Source organism: Amphimedon queenslandica, unplaced genomic scaffold (genome assembly GCF_000090795.2).
Source record: "Amphimedon queenslandica unplaced genomic scaffold, v1.1 AMPQUscaffold_13520, whole genome shotgun sequence".
Lineage (NCBI taxonomy): Eukaryota > Metazoa > Porifera > Demospongiae > Haplosclerida > Niphatidae > Amphimedon > Amphimedon queenslandica.
The window spans coordinates 381,627-393,604 of NW_003546244.1; the positions used below are offsets into that span (position 1 = coordinate 381,627).

The 11,978-nt window shown below is 36.6% G+C and overlaps 2 protein-coding genes across 2 annotated transcripts in view; both read left to right on the forward strand.

Moving 5' to 3' along the window:
• LOC100637364 (golgin subfamily A member 4-like) overlaps nucleotides 1–8,790 on the forward strand; it is a 28,536-nt gene extending 19,746 nt beyond the window's left edge. Inside the window, exons 9-12 of the mRNA XM_003382578.3 lie at nucleotides 1,653–6,319; nucleotides 8,134–8,224; nucleotides 8,319–8,477; nucleotides 8,539–8,790. Of these exons, the coding sequence (XP_003382626.3) occupies nucleotides 1,653–6,319; nucleotides 8,134–8,224; nucleotides 8,319–8,477; nucleotides 8,539–8,667 (5,046 nt within the window). The 3' untranslated portion in view covers nucleotides 8,668–8,790. The remainder of the gene's footprint in view (nucleotides 1–1,652; nucleotides 6,320–8,133; nucleotides 8,225–8,318; nucleotides 8,478–8,538) is intronic.
• A 147-nt stretch (nucleotides 8,791–8,937) lies between these two features.
• Nucleotides 8,938–11,978, forward strand: part of LOC105312393 (integrin alpha-V-like) — a 7,164-nt gene continuing 4,123 nt past the window's right edge. Inside the window, exons 1-11 of the mRNA XM_019995211.1 lie at nucleotides 8,938–9,152; nucleotides 10,253–10,371; nucleotides 10,424–10,527; nucleotides 10,571–10,700; nucleotides 10,827–10,885; nucleotides 10,966–11,017; nucleotides 11,075–11,173; nucleotides 11,241–11,338; nucleotides 11,411–11,473; nucleotides 11,546–11,689; nucleotides 11,735–11,926. Of these exons, the coding sequence (XP_019850770.1) occupies nucleotides 8,986–9,152; nucleotides 10,253–10,371; nucleotides 10,424–10,527; nucleotides 10,571–10,700; nucleotides 10,827–10,885; nucleotides 10,966–11,017; nucleotides 11,075–11,173; nucleotides 11,241–11,338; nucleotides 11,411–11,473; nucleotides 11,546–11,689; nucleotides 11,735–11,926 (1,227 nt within the window). The 5' untranslated portion in view covers nucleotides 8,938–8,985. The remainder of the gene's footprint in view (nucleotides 9,153–10,252; nucleotides 10,372–10,423; nucleotides 10,528–10,570; nucleotides 10,701–10,826; nucleotides 10,886–10,965; nucleotides 11,018–11,074; nucleotides 11,174–11,240; nucleotides 11,339–11,410; nucleotides 11,474–11,545; nucleotides 11,690–11,734; nucleotides 11,927–11,978) is intronic.

Here is an 11,978-nt window from a genome sequence, read left to right on the forward strand (position 1 = left end):
TTTTTCGTAAATATGGCTCCAAAATCACCCTCAATTTTTATTACATTTTCTGATACATATTGATGTCCTTATGCTATGTAGAAAGTTTAAGCTGATTTCAACTTAAATTTTTTGAGTTATGGCCATTTTAAAAAATGAGCCAAATTCGGAAAAGTACCCTGTACTATAGCCCGTGGTTTTTTCCAAAAAATGGCTCCAAAATCACCCTCAATTTTCATTACATTTTCTGATGCATATTGATGTCCTTATGCTATGTAGAAAGTTTGAGCTGATTCCGACTTAAATTTTTCAAGTTATGGCCATTTTAAAAAATGAGCCAAATTCGGAAAAGTACCCTGTACTATAGCCCATGGTTTTTTCTAAAAAATGGCTCCAGAATCACCCTCGATTTTTATTACATTTTCTGATACATATTGATATCCTTATGCTATGTAGAAAGTTTAAGCTGATTCTAACTTAAATTTTTCGAGTTATGGCCATTTTAAAAAATGAGCCAAATTCGGAAAAGTACCCTGTACTATAGCCCATGGTTTTTCCCAAAAAATGGCTCCAAAATCACCCTCAATTTTCATTACATTTTCTGATGCATATTGATGTCCTTATGCTATGTAGAAAGTTTAAGCTGATTCCGACTTAAATTTTTCAAGTTATGGCCATTTAAAAAACTGGCCATTTTCTGAAAAGTACCCTGTACTATAGCCCATGGTTTTTTCTAAAAAATGGCTCCAGAATCACCCTCAATTTTTATTACATTTTCTGATACATATTGATGTCCTTATACTGTGTAGAAAGTTTGAGCTGATTCCGACTTAAATTTTTCAAGTTATGGCCATTTTAAAAAACTGGCCATTTTCTGAAAAATACCCTGTACTATAGCCCGTGGTTTTTTTTTTTTTAATGGCTCTTAAATCATCCCCAATTTTTATTACATTTTCTGATGCATATTGATGTCCTTATGCCATATAGAAAGTCTGGGCTGTTTTCAAATAATAATTTTTGATCTATAATCATTAAAAACAAAAATTTAAATTGGACTTTTTACAAATTTCTGATACATATGATTGTTTTTGTTTTTGAAGCAGTTGCTCCAGTTAAATCCAACGAATTTGAGCTATGAGTACCTCAATAATATTAATAATAATAATAATAAGCTTTAGAAAAATCCCCTTTCATTATATTGACACCTTCCATCATGTTCCTTTTACTATTTCCTAACATCTGGTTATGGTGTTGTATAGTCTGTCATTTTATTAAACTTTCATTATACTTCAGTGCTTTGCCAAATCACATGCACTCATTCTGTACTTTATTAAAGCAGCTATTTACTATAGACTGTAGCATAGCTTTGGCACTTATCCATTATTATCTTGCTTAGTCACAGCACTACCCCTTTTTACGCTTGGCACGTTTATTGATTGTCTGTTTTTTTCAAATATGGTTTATATTGTATTTTTTAATTCAATTTTATCTTTACTGTGGTTTGACCTTTTAGTCCACAACATTCATTGAGTGTTTAATTCTATTATACGTACAAATCAAAACACTCTTATTATTAGTTTTAGGTTTTTATATTAAAATTAATAAATTATTAATTTGTTTATAACAATAATAATTTCCATTAGTTAACAATATTGTTTTTTTTTAAATTTTAGGCTGATTCTCCTGAAGATGATGCTAGTACTACAAAAGCAGTCGATGAATCTTTCAAACTCGAGAGGCAAAGCCTTCAAGAAACCATACAGCGTCAGTCTGAGCAGTTAGCAGAAAAAGAAAATGAGATAAACAAGATGGCCTCCGCTTTTCAGAAAGAGCACGAAGAAAAGGCGGAGTCATATAGAAAGTCTCAGGAAGAGATTGAAGAGCTTAAAGAGCAGAACGAGCTGTTGAAAGATGCCATCAGAACTAACACTGACCAAACTAAAGACCTCAAAAACTTGTTGTCTCAGAAAGAAGCCGAAGCATCACAGCTACAAGTGACACTGCAAGAGTTCATGACGTCTGTCTCTGCGAAGGAAACGGAATTGATAGAAAAGGAAAAGAACATTGAAAAACTATCGGCCGAATTGACAGAAATGACTCAGAGGTTTAAAGAGAAAGAAAAAGAATTTACGAGCGTCTCGGAAGAATTGAGATCCGAGAGAGAATCGTTAGAGAAAAAGAGACTGGAAGACGAGGCATCTCAGAAGTCTATGACCGATGCTCTTGTATCCAAGAATGAAGGTTTAGCTAGAACAGTCGAGTCTTTGAGATCTGGACTCGAGGAAAAGGAAATCATGATACTCTCACTACAAGAGAACGTTAAAACATTGGAAGAGAAGATGGCTGAGCTGAAGAGTGAAGCAAGAGACCTTGAAAATAAACACAAAGAAAGTATTAAAGAACTTAAAATGAAATATGATGAAGATGCTAAAGGGGAATTTGAGTCCACTACCCAGTCTCATAAAGATGAACTGGCTACTCTGACCAGCCAACACAACATGGAGCTAGAGAAAATGAAGGAAGAGCATAAGAAGGAAAAAGAACAACTCCAAACTGCAGCTCATCAACAAAGCGAAACCATTTTGAAACTAAAAGAGCAACACAAGAAGGACTTAGAGCAGCTTCAAACAGCCTCTACTAGTCAGCAAGATGAGATGATATCACAGCTAAAAGAGCAACACAGAAAAGAGATAGAACAGCTTCAAACAGCCTCCACTAGTCAGCAAGATGAGACGATATCACAGCTAAAAGAGCAACACAGAAAAGAGATAGAACAACTTCAAACAGCCTCCACTGCTCAGCAAGATGAGACGATATCACAGCTAAAAGAGCAACACAGAAAAGAGATAGAGCAGCTTCAAACAGCCTCCACTGCTCAGCAAGATGAGACAATATCACAGCTAAAAGAGCAACACAGAAAAGAGATAGAGCAGCTTCAAACAGCCTCCACTAGTCAGCAAGATGAGACAATATCACAACTAAAAGAACAGCACAGAAAAGAGATAGAGCAGCTTCAAACAGCCTCTACTAGTCAGCAAGATGAGACGATATCACAGCTAAAAGAACAACACAGAAAAGAGATAGAGCAGCTTCAAACAGCCTCCACTAGTCAGCTACACCAGGTACTTGAAGAAAAACAAAATGAACACGAAGCCTCAATCCAGAATTTATTAGCTACCCATAAAGAAGAGCTCTCAGAGTTTGCATTGAAACTGGATGAAGCAAATAAAGAGATCAAAGAGATGAGAGAGAGACAGAGTGTAGCTCTGGGGCAAGTCACAGGAGAAATGAAAGGGAAAGTAAATGAGTTGCTATCGACAAAGAAAGAGCTCACCCAACTCAAGGAGAAATTGTTAACGGCTAATGAAGAGATTAAAAACAAGACGACAGAATTGCAATCAATTAGAAATGAGCTTGAAGTTCTTCAAGAAAAACATGCTGTTGCTTTGGAAGCCTCTGCTAGCGAACTAAGAGCCAAAGGGGCTGAGCTAGACTCTGCCAGGAAGGAGATTGAAGAGATGAAAGAGACGCATGAGCTTGGATTAGCACAACTCAAGGAAGAGGCTGAGAATAAGGAGAACGAGCTAAAGGTTCTGAGGACCAGTCTTAGAGACAGCAGTGATAGCTCAGAACAGAAGCTATTGTCACTGGAGACTCAGTTAAAGGAAGATCACGATAAAGCTATGAATGCATTGAAGAGTAAAATGACTCAGGAACACGAGAGGTCTGTTCTTTCGCTAAAGAATGAACTGACGACCAGTTTTAATGAAGAGAGGGCCAATATGACTGAAGCTCATGCTAAAGAAGTAGAAGAAATTAAAAGCTCTCACTCTGCATCTCTGACAGAACTAGAGAATAGGCTCAAGGAGGACAATGTGCAAACTAAAAATAAATTAAAAGAGACTGCAAGCAAAGCGCAGGCACTCAAGAAAAATATTCAAGAGGTGAAAGGTCAAAATACAAAGCTAGAGCAAGCGCTTGGTGGTGCAAAGGAGAAAGAAGAGATTGCCAGGCAAGAGATACTTCAACTGCGTAAGCAGCTAGAAATAATGAGTGGGGCCTCGAGTGAGAGAGAGAAAGAGCTCTTGCAGCAGTTGGGGGAGATTGAGACTCAATTTAAGGAAACTCAGTCGCAGCTAAAGGAAATGACATCTCGTCTAAAAGAGGCGGAGTTAAATCTTAAAGAGACTCAGACCCATTTTGAGGAGTCGGCAAGAGTTACTCAAGAGTCTCACAGGCAAGAAATAGAGTCACTGCAGATACAGTTATCAGATGCAAAGCAGACTGTGAAACAAGGGGAAACTGCAAAAAAGAAATTCAACGAAAAGTTCCAACAGCTTAAGACGAAACACGAAACAATGGTGGGGGATTTGAACAAGAGGATAGAGGAGCTGAACTCATCTCTTGCTAATGAGAGAGAAGAGAAGAAAAGAATATTAGAAGAAAAGGCAAGGGAGATGGAAAGGGTGAAAGAGGAAGCCTTAAGACTGGCAGAAAAAGAAAAAACTGCTGCCCTTGCTAGTGCAAAGGAAGAAAGAAACAAAGTTGTGACTGAATTAAAATCAAAGCACGAGGCAGAAATAAAGACATTGATAGAGGAAGAGAGAGCTAGTGCTAAAGAGAGCAATGAGAGAGTAGCTAAAGAGAACCTTCAGAAGGCAGAAGCATCATGGAAAGAAGAGAGGGAGGGTGAGAGACAGAGCAACTCTCTCGCAGTTAAACAGTTGAAGGAAACAATCAGAAATATTGAACAAGATCGGGAGAGACTGAGCAAAGAAATAATGACACTGAAATCTGAGAATGAAGCTCTCTCAGGCTCCTTGAAAGATCTAAACGAATCTATGACCAGCCAAAATCAAATTAAAGACAAAGAGATACAAGGAGTAAGAGAGACTCTGGCAGAGAAGCAAGCACTGGTTGTAAAATTACAACAGGAAGCTCATAAAGCCCAAGAAGAAGCATCAAAGGCTCAGACTGAGTCTTCTTCATCAGTAGAGAAACAAGTAGAGGCAGCAAGACAAGAGATAAAGAAGAAAGCTGAGGGCAAGCTAGGGACCATAAAGAAGCAACTGACAGCTCAGTTTGAGAAGACGGAGTCAGAACTTAAGAGGCAGCTACTTGAGAAAGAAAAGAAGTTGGAGTCAATGACCGCGTCCTTTGAAGACCTGAAGAGAAAGAATGAGAGCCTGGAGGAGAGGGGACAGGGGCTCTCTGGAAAGGTGAGTTCTCTTCAGTCACAACTAGAGCAGCTGGAGAAGACTCACAGCGAGAGATTCGTACAATTGGAGGCGTCTTTGAGAGAGAAAGAGAGCGAGTTGTTTGAGAAATCCCAAGAGTACTCTGAACTCTCCTCTAGTAATGAAGAGATGGAGAAAGAGCTCACGGGATTAAAGAAATCACTGGAAGAGAAAGAGAGAGTACTACACGTAAAAGAAACAGAGTCCAAGGAAGGGAATGAGCAGCTCGCCCTAAAACTGGCAGCCATTAGAAATGAGAGAGACGATCTTCAAAGAGAGCTAAGTGACAGCGAAAATAGAAGGAGCCAATCGGAGAAAGAAGCAAGTGAGAGATTGGAAGAGAAGCTGGCCGAGATCAAAGGCCTTGAGAAGAAACTCAGACAAAGCGAGCGTAAACTGGTACAAGCTGATAAGGAATGGCAGGAGAAGATGGAAGAGATCCTCACCAAAGCAAACAAAGAGCACCAGAGACTCACGCAAGAGCTTGAGGTGAAGAACCTTTCTCGTTCATCGGCAGAATCAAATATGGAGACACAGGTATTAGAACTAACAACTGACTGCGAGGAACTGAGACAAAGACTGCAAATAATGGAAGAAGAGGGGAATAGGGAGAGAGAGGCAAGCGAGCATAAGGTCATTGAATTGGAGGGTCTTGTCTCTAGCTACCAGTTGAAACTGAAGCAAGAGGTATCCGCTGTAAAGAAGCAATGCAAGGAGGAGCTTGAGGCTGCTGTGGTGAAACACAAGACAGAAATGGAGTCTTTGAAGAGAAGGCAACAGATGAGTCTTCAAACTGGATCTGAGGGTGAGAAGGAGGAGTGGTATCTCATTGAGATTGCTGATTTGAAGCAATCGCTCGAAGTGGCTAAAACTGAAGCTCATTCTGCTAGAGAGAGGCTGATGAAAGAAGAGAAGAAAGTATTGACATTAGAAACGCAATTGAGTCAGCTAACCCCTGATAATACAATAAGAGAGACAGGAGAGAGAGTGAAAGGAGGAGGAGGAGGTAGTGGAGGAGATAAGGAGTTGGAATATTTGGATAAGATACATAATTTAGAAGAGCAGATTGATCAACTGAATGAAAGTCAGTCATCAATGACAAGGTGAGGACTTATGAGTAATTATGCCTCAGACAATGCTGCATATTGCGGTACATATTGCAGCTTTGATTTACAAATGAATATTATTGAATTTTTAAAGTTATTCTAAAATTAGATAAGAGTCCCTATATGCATTCGAAAAAGTAAGATTTTATTTTTAATAAATTTTGCTAAAGACTATGAGAGTGATTTCAGAGCCAATTTTTAAAAACCATGGGCTATATAGTCTTTGCTCTTTTTTAATTGGTTCATTTTAAAAATTGATCATAACTCAAAAATTATATGTTGGAAACAACTCAAACTTTCTACATAGCTTAAGGACATCAATATGTATCAAAAAATTTAATAAAAATTGGGGGTGATTTCGGAGCCATTAAAAAAAAAAACCATGGGCTATATATAGTACAGGGTATTTTTCAGAAATTTGCTCATTTTTTAAAATGGCTGTAACTTGAAAAATTTATGTCAGAATCAGCGCTAACTTTCTACATAGCATAAGGACATCAATATATATCAGAAAATGTAATAAAAATTGAGGGTGATTTCAGAGCCATTTTTTGGAAAAAAAACATGGGCTATAGTACAGGGTATTTTTCAGATTCTGGCTCGTTTTTTAAAATGGCCATAACTTGAAAAATTTAAGTCGGAATCAGCCCAAACTTTCTACATAGCTTAGGGACATCAATATGTATCAAAAAATATAATAAAAATTGGGGGTGATTTTGGAGCCATTTTTTGGAAAAAAACCAGGGTATTTTTCAGAAATTAGCCGATTTTTTAAAATGGCCATAACTTTAATAATTTAAGTCGGAATCAGCTCAAACTTTCTATATAGCTTAAGGACATCAATATGTATCAAAAATGTAATAAAAATTGGGGGTGATTTTGGAGCCATTTTTTGGAAAAAACCATGGGCTATAGTACAGGGTATTTTTCAGAAATTGGTCTGTTCTTTAAAATGGTCATAACTCGAAAAAATTTAAGTCTGAATCAGCCCAAAATTTCTACATAGCTTAAGGACATCAATATGTATCAAAAAATGTAATAAAAATTGGGAGTGATTTTGGAGCCATTTTTTTGAAAAAACCATGGGCTATAATAGTACAGGGTATTTTTCAGATTTTGGCTCGTTTTTTAAAATAGCCATAACTTGAAAAATTTAAATCGGAATCAGCCCAAACTTTCTACATAGCTTAAGGACATCAATATGTATCAAAAAATGTAATAAAAATTGGGGGTAATCTTGGAGCCATTTTTTGGAAAAAACCATGGGCTATAAATAGTACAGGGAAATTAGCCAATTTTTTAAAATGGCCATAACTTTAATAATTTAAGTCGGAATCAGCTCAAACTTTCTATATAGCTTAAGGACATCAATATGTATCAAAAAATGTAATAAAAATTGGGGGTGATTTCGGAGCCATTTTTTGGAAAAAACCATGGGCTATAGTACAGGATATTTTTCAGAAATTGGTCTGTTCTTTAAAATGGTCACAACTCGAAAAATTTAAGTCTGAATCAGCCCAAAATTTCTACATAGCTTAAGGACATCAATATGTATCAAAAAATGTAATAAAAATTGGGAGTGATTTTGGAGCCATTTTTTTGAAAAAACCATGGGCTATAGTACAGGGTATTTTTCAGATTCTGGCTCGTTTTTTAAAATGGCCATAACTTGAAAAATTTAAGTCGGAATCAGCTCAAACTCTCTAGGCAGCATAAGCTATTAGAAAATGTAATAAAAATTGAGGGTAGAAGAGTGTTGTCTGAGTGGTGCTTGCTCACTCAGGCTTACGTTATTATTTTATTGTTGTTAGGTTGGAGGGAATCGTAAAGGATTACAAACAGGCTCTGAAGGCCAGCGAAGCAGAAAAGGAAACACTAGCTGCTAAATTAATCAAATATGAGGTGTTTTTATTAGTACATGCATTATTAAATCAAATTTAAATTCCTTGTCGTTACAGTAACGATTAAACTTTAATTGCATCACTTTATATTTTAGGGTCGTCCACTGGCAAGTACGCCTGTGTCCTTATTTTCATCTCCCACGTCACCATTGACCACGCCTACAACTCCATTGAGATCTCTCCCCTCCAATTTTCCCGATACTCCTTCAAAAGATGTGAAACTGGAGTCTGAACCGCGTGGACCGGAATTTGATGTAAGTTTAGACATTATTATTATGTCATTTAGTAGCCCCCCTCTCTCTCTCTCTCTCTCAGTTTTTCCGGAATGTTCTTTTTGAGTACATGATGGGTAGACAGAGGCAGCAGTTGGTGAGGGTCATTGCTGCACTAGCAAGGTTTTCTGACAGACAAAAGAAAGAGCTTTTTTCTAAACGAGATTTATAACAAAAAAAACAACTATTAAATAATAATGTATAAGAAGTAATGCAAGTACAATACCTTTCATATGATCTCATTGGTAATAATTTTTGTACAATAATTATTGTTATAATTTTCATTTAAATCCTACAACAGATATTTTTTTAATTTATTTAATGTAAGCCTGAGAGTTTTCTTGCTTGAAGCGGCTTAAATTAACCCACAATTTAGATTTTAATTTCCGGATTTTCCGCATAGATTAGCCTATTAAGTAGCCTGATCTCTAGCCGCACCTACTCTACAGTCTGATCTGGAATAGCTGTGTTTACTACACAGACAGGCATCATGTATCTTTTTTTGCTTTGCTTCTTTCCTTCTCTTATCCTCCTTACTGGAGTCAGTGGATTCAACTTGGATCCGTCCTCTCCCACTCTTGTATTTTCTAGCGGCGGCGGCGAGGAATTGTTTGGATTTTCTGTGGCGCAGCATCGCACAACTGGCGGAGCACACTCGTGAGTACACCATAGACATCAGTGTGGCCATAGATATTACTAGTGTAGCTTGTATAATGAGTGTAAAATGTTTTTAAAATTTCATTTAGAGTCTACTTATTAATTAACAACTTGTATTTTTATAATAATGGTACTCTATTATTGTTTATTAGATCTAGTGTACTTTTAGCTACATAATTTTTAATTCATGCACTAAAATTATGCAGCCCAATGTAACGAACTGTTTGTTATTAATTTGGACACTTTAATATTGCAATTAAATTCCACACTGTAGCCTTTCATACATATATTTCCCTTTTTTTGTTTGGCATCTATTGATAAGTATCTAATTTAGCAGTTTATAGAATGACATTGTTTGTCCAATACATAATACGAGCCTCTTTGAAGCTGTATACTGACATGAATGCTTAAAATACTTGTGGTCATTCTTGTAAAGGTTATAAATGTCCTTTTGTAAGAGTACAGGAGTTGCATATTTTACAGTATGAGTGGTTCATAATTTGTACTCTCCCACTTTTCCTATATTTCTCTCTCTTTCTCTTCCCTTTTGCTTCCTCTCTCTCTCTCTCATAACACTTTGTTCAATCCACTTGACATTCTTTGTTCCTGGTTCACACTTGCTATTCAATAATAATGTTAGCAGCTCATTTTTTTGTGTAAGGCTGTCTGACCTTTATTCTTTATCATGTCCAACTCTTGTTTACCATTGAGTGCTACATTATCTGTCATTCCTTTCCCACCTCCTCCTCCTCTCTCTCTCCTTAATCTCTGTTTCTCTTGGAGTCAATTACTAACTAATTGGGTGTGTGCATTGACTAATGGTCTGTGCAATGTAGGTGGTACATTGTTACAATGCTGCCTGTTTACTCATATAAATCCATGTTATCCATCTACAGGGAGAGTAGTAATGATTTATTACATTGTCTACTATTATATGCATGTTTGCATTATGTACAACCAAAAGTACAACAGATACACATTATATTGTTGTTTGTAGATTATTTTTTGTGCCTACTTGCCTCCTTGCCAATCATTACCCACTTCATTAGCTAATATTGCATTATTTTAATTGGTTAATTTTTTTTAATTTATTGTTTTAGGTTACTTGTAGGTGCTCCCAAGGCTTTGTATGAGGGAAGGAGAGAGGGCGGAGTCTACCAATGTCCCATCATTAATGGTTCTCTATGCCAAAGGATTAACAAGTTTAATCTTAAAAACAGTGAGCAATATTTACTGGACTAATATAGTACAACATCACTCTCTTCTCTCAGATAGCATTTATAACCCATTTACTGATATCAGTAGCTTTGATATCTCTTCATTTGAAGACCAGTTGCTCGGGTTTACCGTCAAGACTTCTGATCATAATGTCACTGTAAGTTTATCCTTTATAACCTTTACCTTTATTATGACCCCAGGCCTGTGCCCCATTGTTTATATCTGGGTCTACATTTAGCGGACCTTATTTAAGATCTTCCACTAATGGTCGCTGTGCTCTCTTTCCTAATGACATTGAAGCAGCTACTACACCAAATCAGATATCTCCATGTTAGTTGTTAGTAGTAGTAGTACTACAATCAAATATGTTTCGAGTTGAATATACATCCTTGCCAAAAATGCTGTAGTATTTACTTTTCACACATTGTTTGTTTACGTTTATTTATTTTATCGTAGTGGATGAGCCTGGCTTTTCGCTGGCTGGAGTTGATGCTCAATTTTTCAATGAAAGCAGTGTATGTGCATTGAATAATGTCACTATCATTATTATTATTATTATTATTATTATTGTTGTTGTTGTTCTTATTATTATTAGACGAGCAGTTCAGAGTTGTTAGCAATAGGATCTGTTTGGAGTGGAGGCTCAAGTAAAAAACATTGCATTTTTGACTATTAATATTATTTTCATTTGTTCCAATTTATAGATCCTTTTTTTGGCAAAGTGTTTTCTATTGATACAGCTAATAAGCAGACAAAATTGCAAACTAGTGTCAACAATAATCCACCGATTGATGAACTTAGAGGTAGTGTTTTACTCAAAAAAAAAACAAAAAACTTTCATGTATATATACTTGTGTATAATTTTCATAGGCTATCACTTGGAGCGGGGACATTTTTTTGTTGATATAAGCACTGACGTTACTGAGATATTCTCAAGTGCTCCAAGAGCTAACAACCACAAAGGGCAGGTATTGTGAGCTTAATTTTATACATTAAAAATTAATATTTTTATGTATATTTGTGAATATTATTTTCAACAGATCAGAGCGTTATTTCCAGATAATAACATTCTACAGGAGTCTTGGGTATTTGAAGGAACTGAGGTAGAAAATATCTTTATCCTTCTATATGCTTTTCTCTCTCTCTCTCTCTCTTTCTTTCTCTCTCTTCTTTAGGCTGATGGTTATTTTGGTTATGATTTTGCTCTGTTAGATTTAAAGGCTAATGGCTACCATAGTTTAGTGGCTGGTTGTCCATTCTGTAATAGAAACAGAGGAAGGATTACCCTATACCTCCACAGTGGGGACCACAGCAGCCCTGTCAGTTCACAATAAATAAAATAAACATTAATATTTCTCCTCCAGATTAAAAATACGACAGTCATTGAGTCTCCAGCTCCTCAAGAGCCAGGTAGCTTTGGGTACTCAGTCGAGTCTCTTGGCGATATCAACAGAGACGGCTTTGAAGACCTTGCAGTCTCCGCCCCTTATGCTAACGGAGAAATGGGTGTGGTTTACATATACCTGGGAGGTGTGGCTGGTTTAACTTTCAGTCAGGTACATAGAAATTAGATATTTATGATTTGAATTTTTATTATGTTTTCTAATT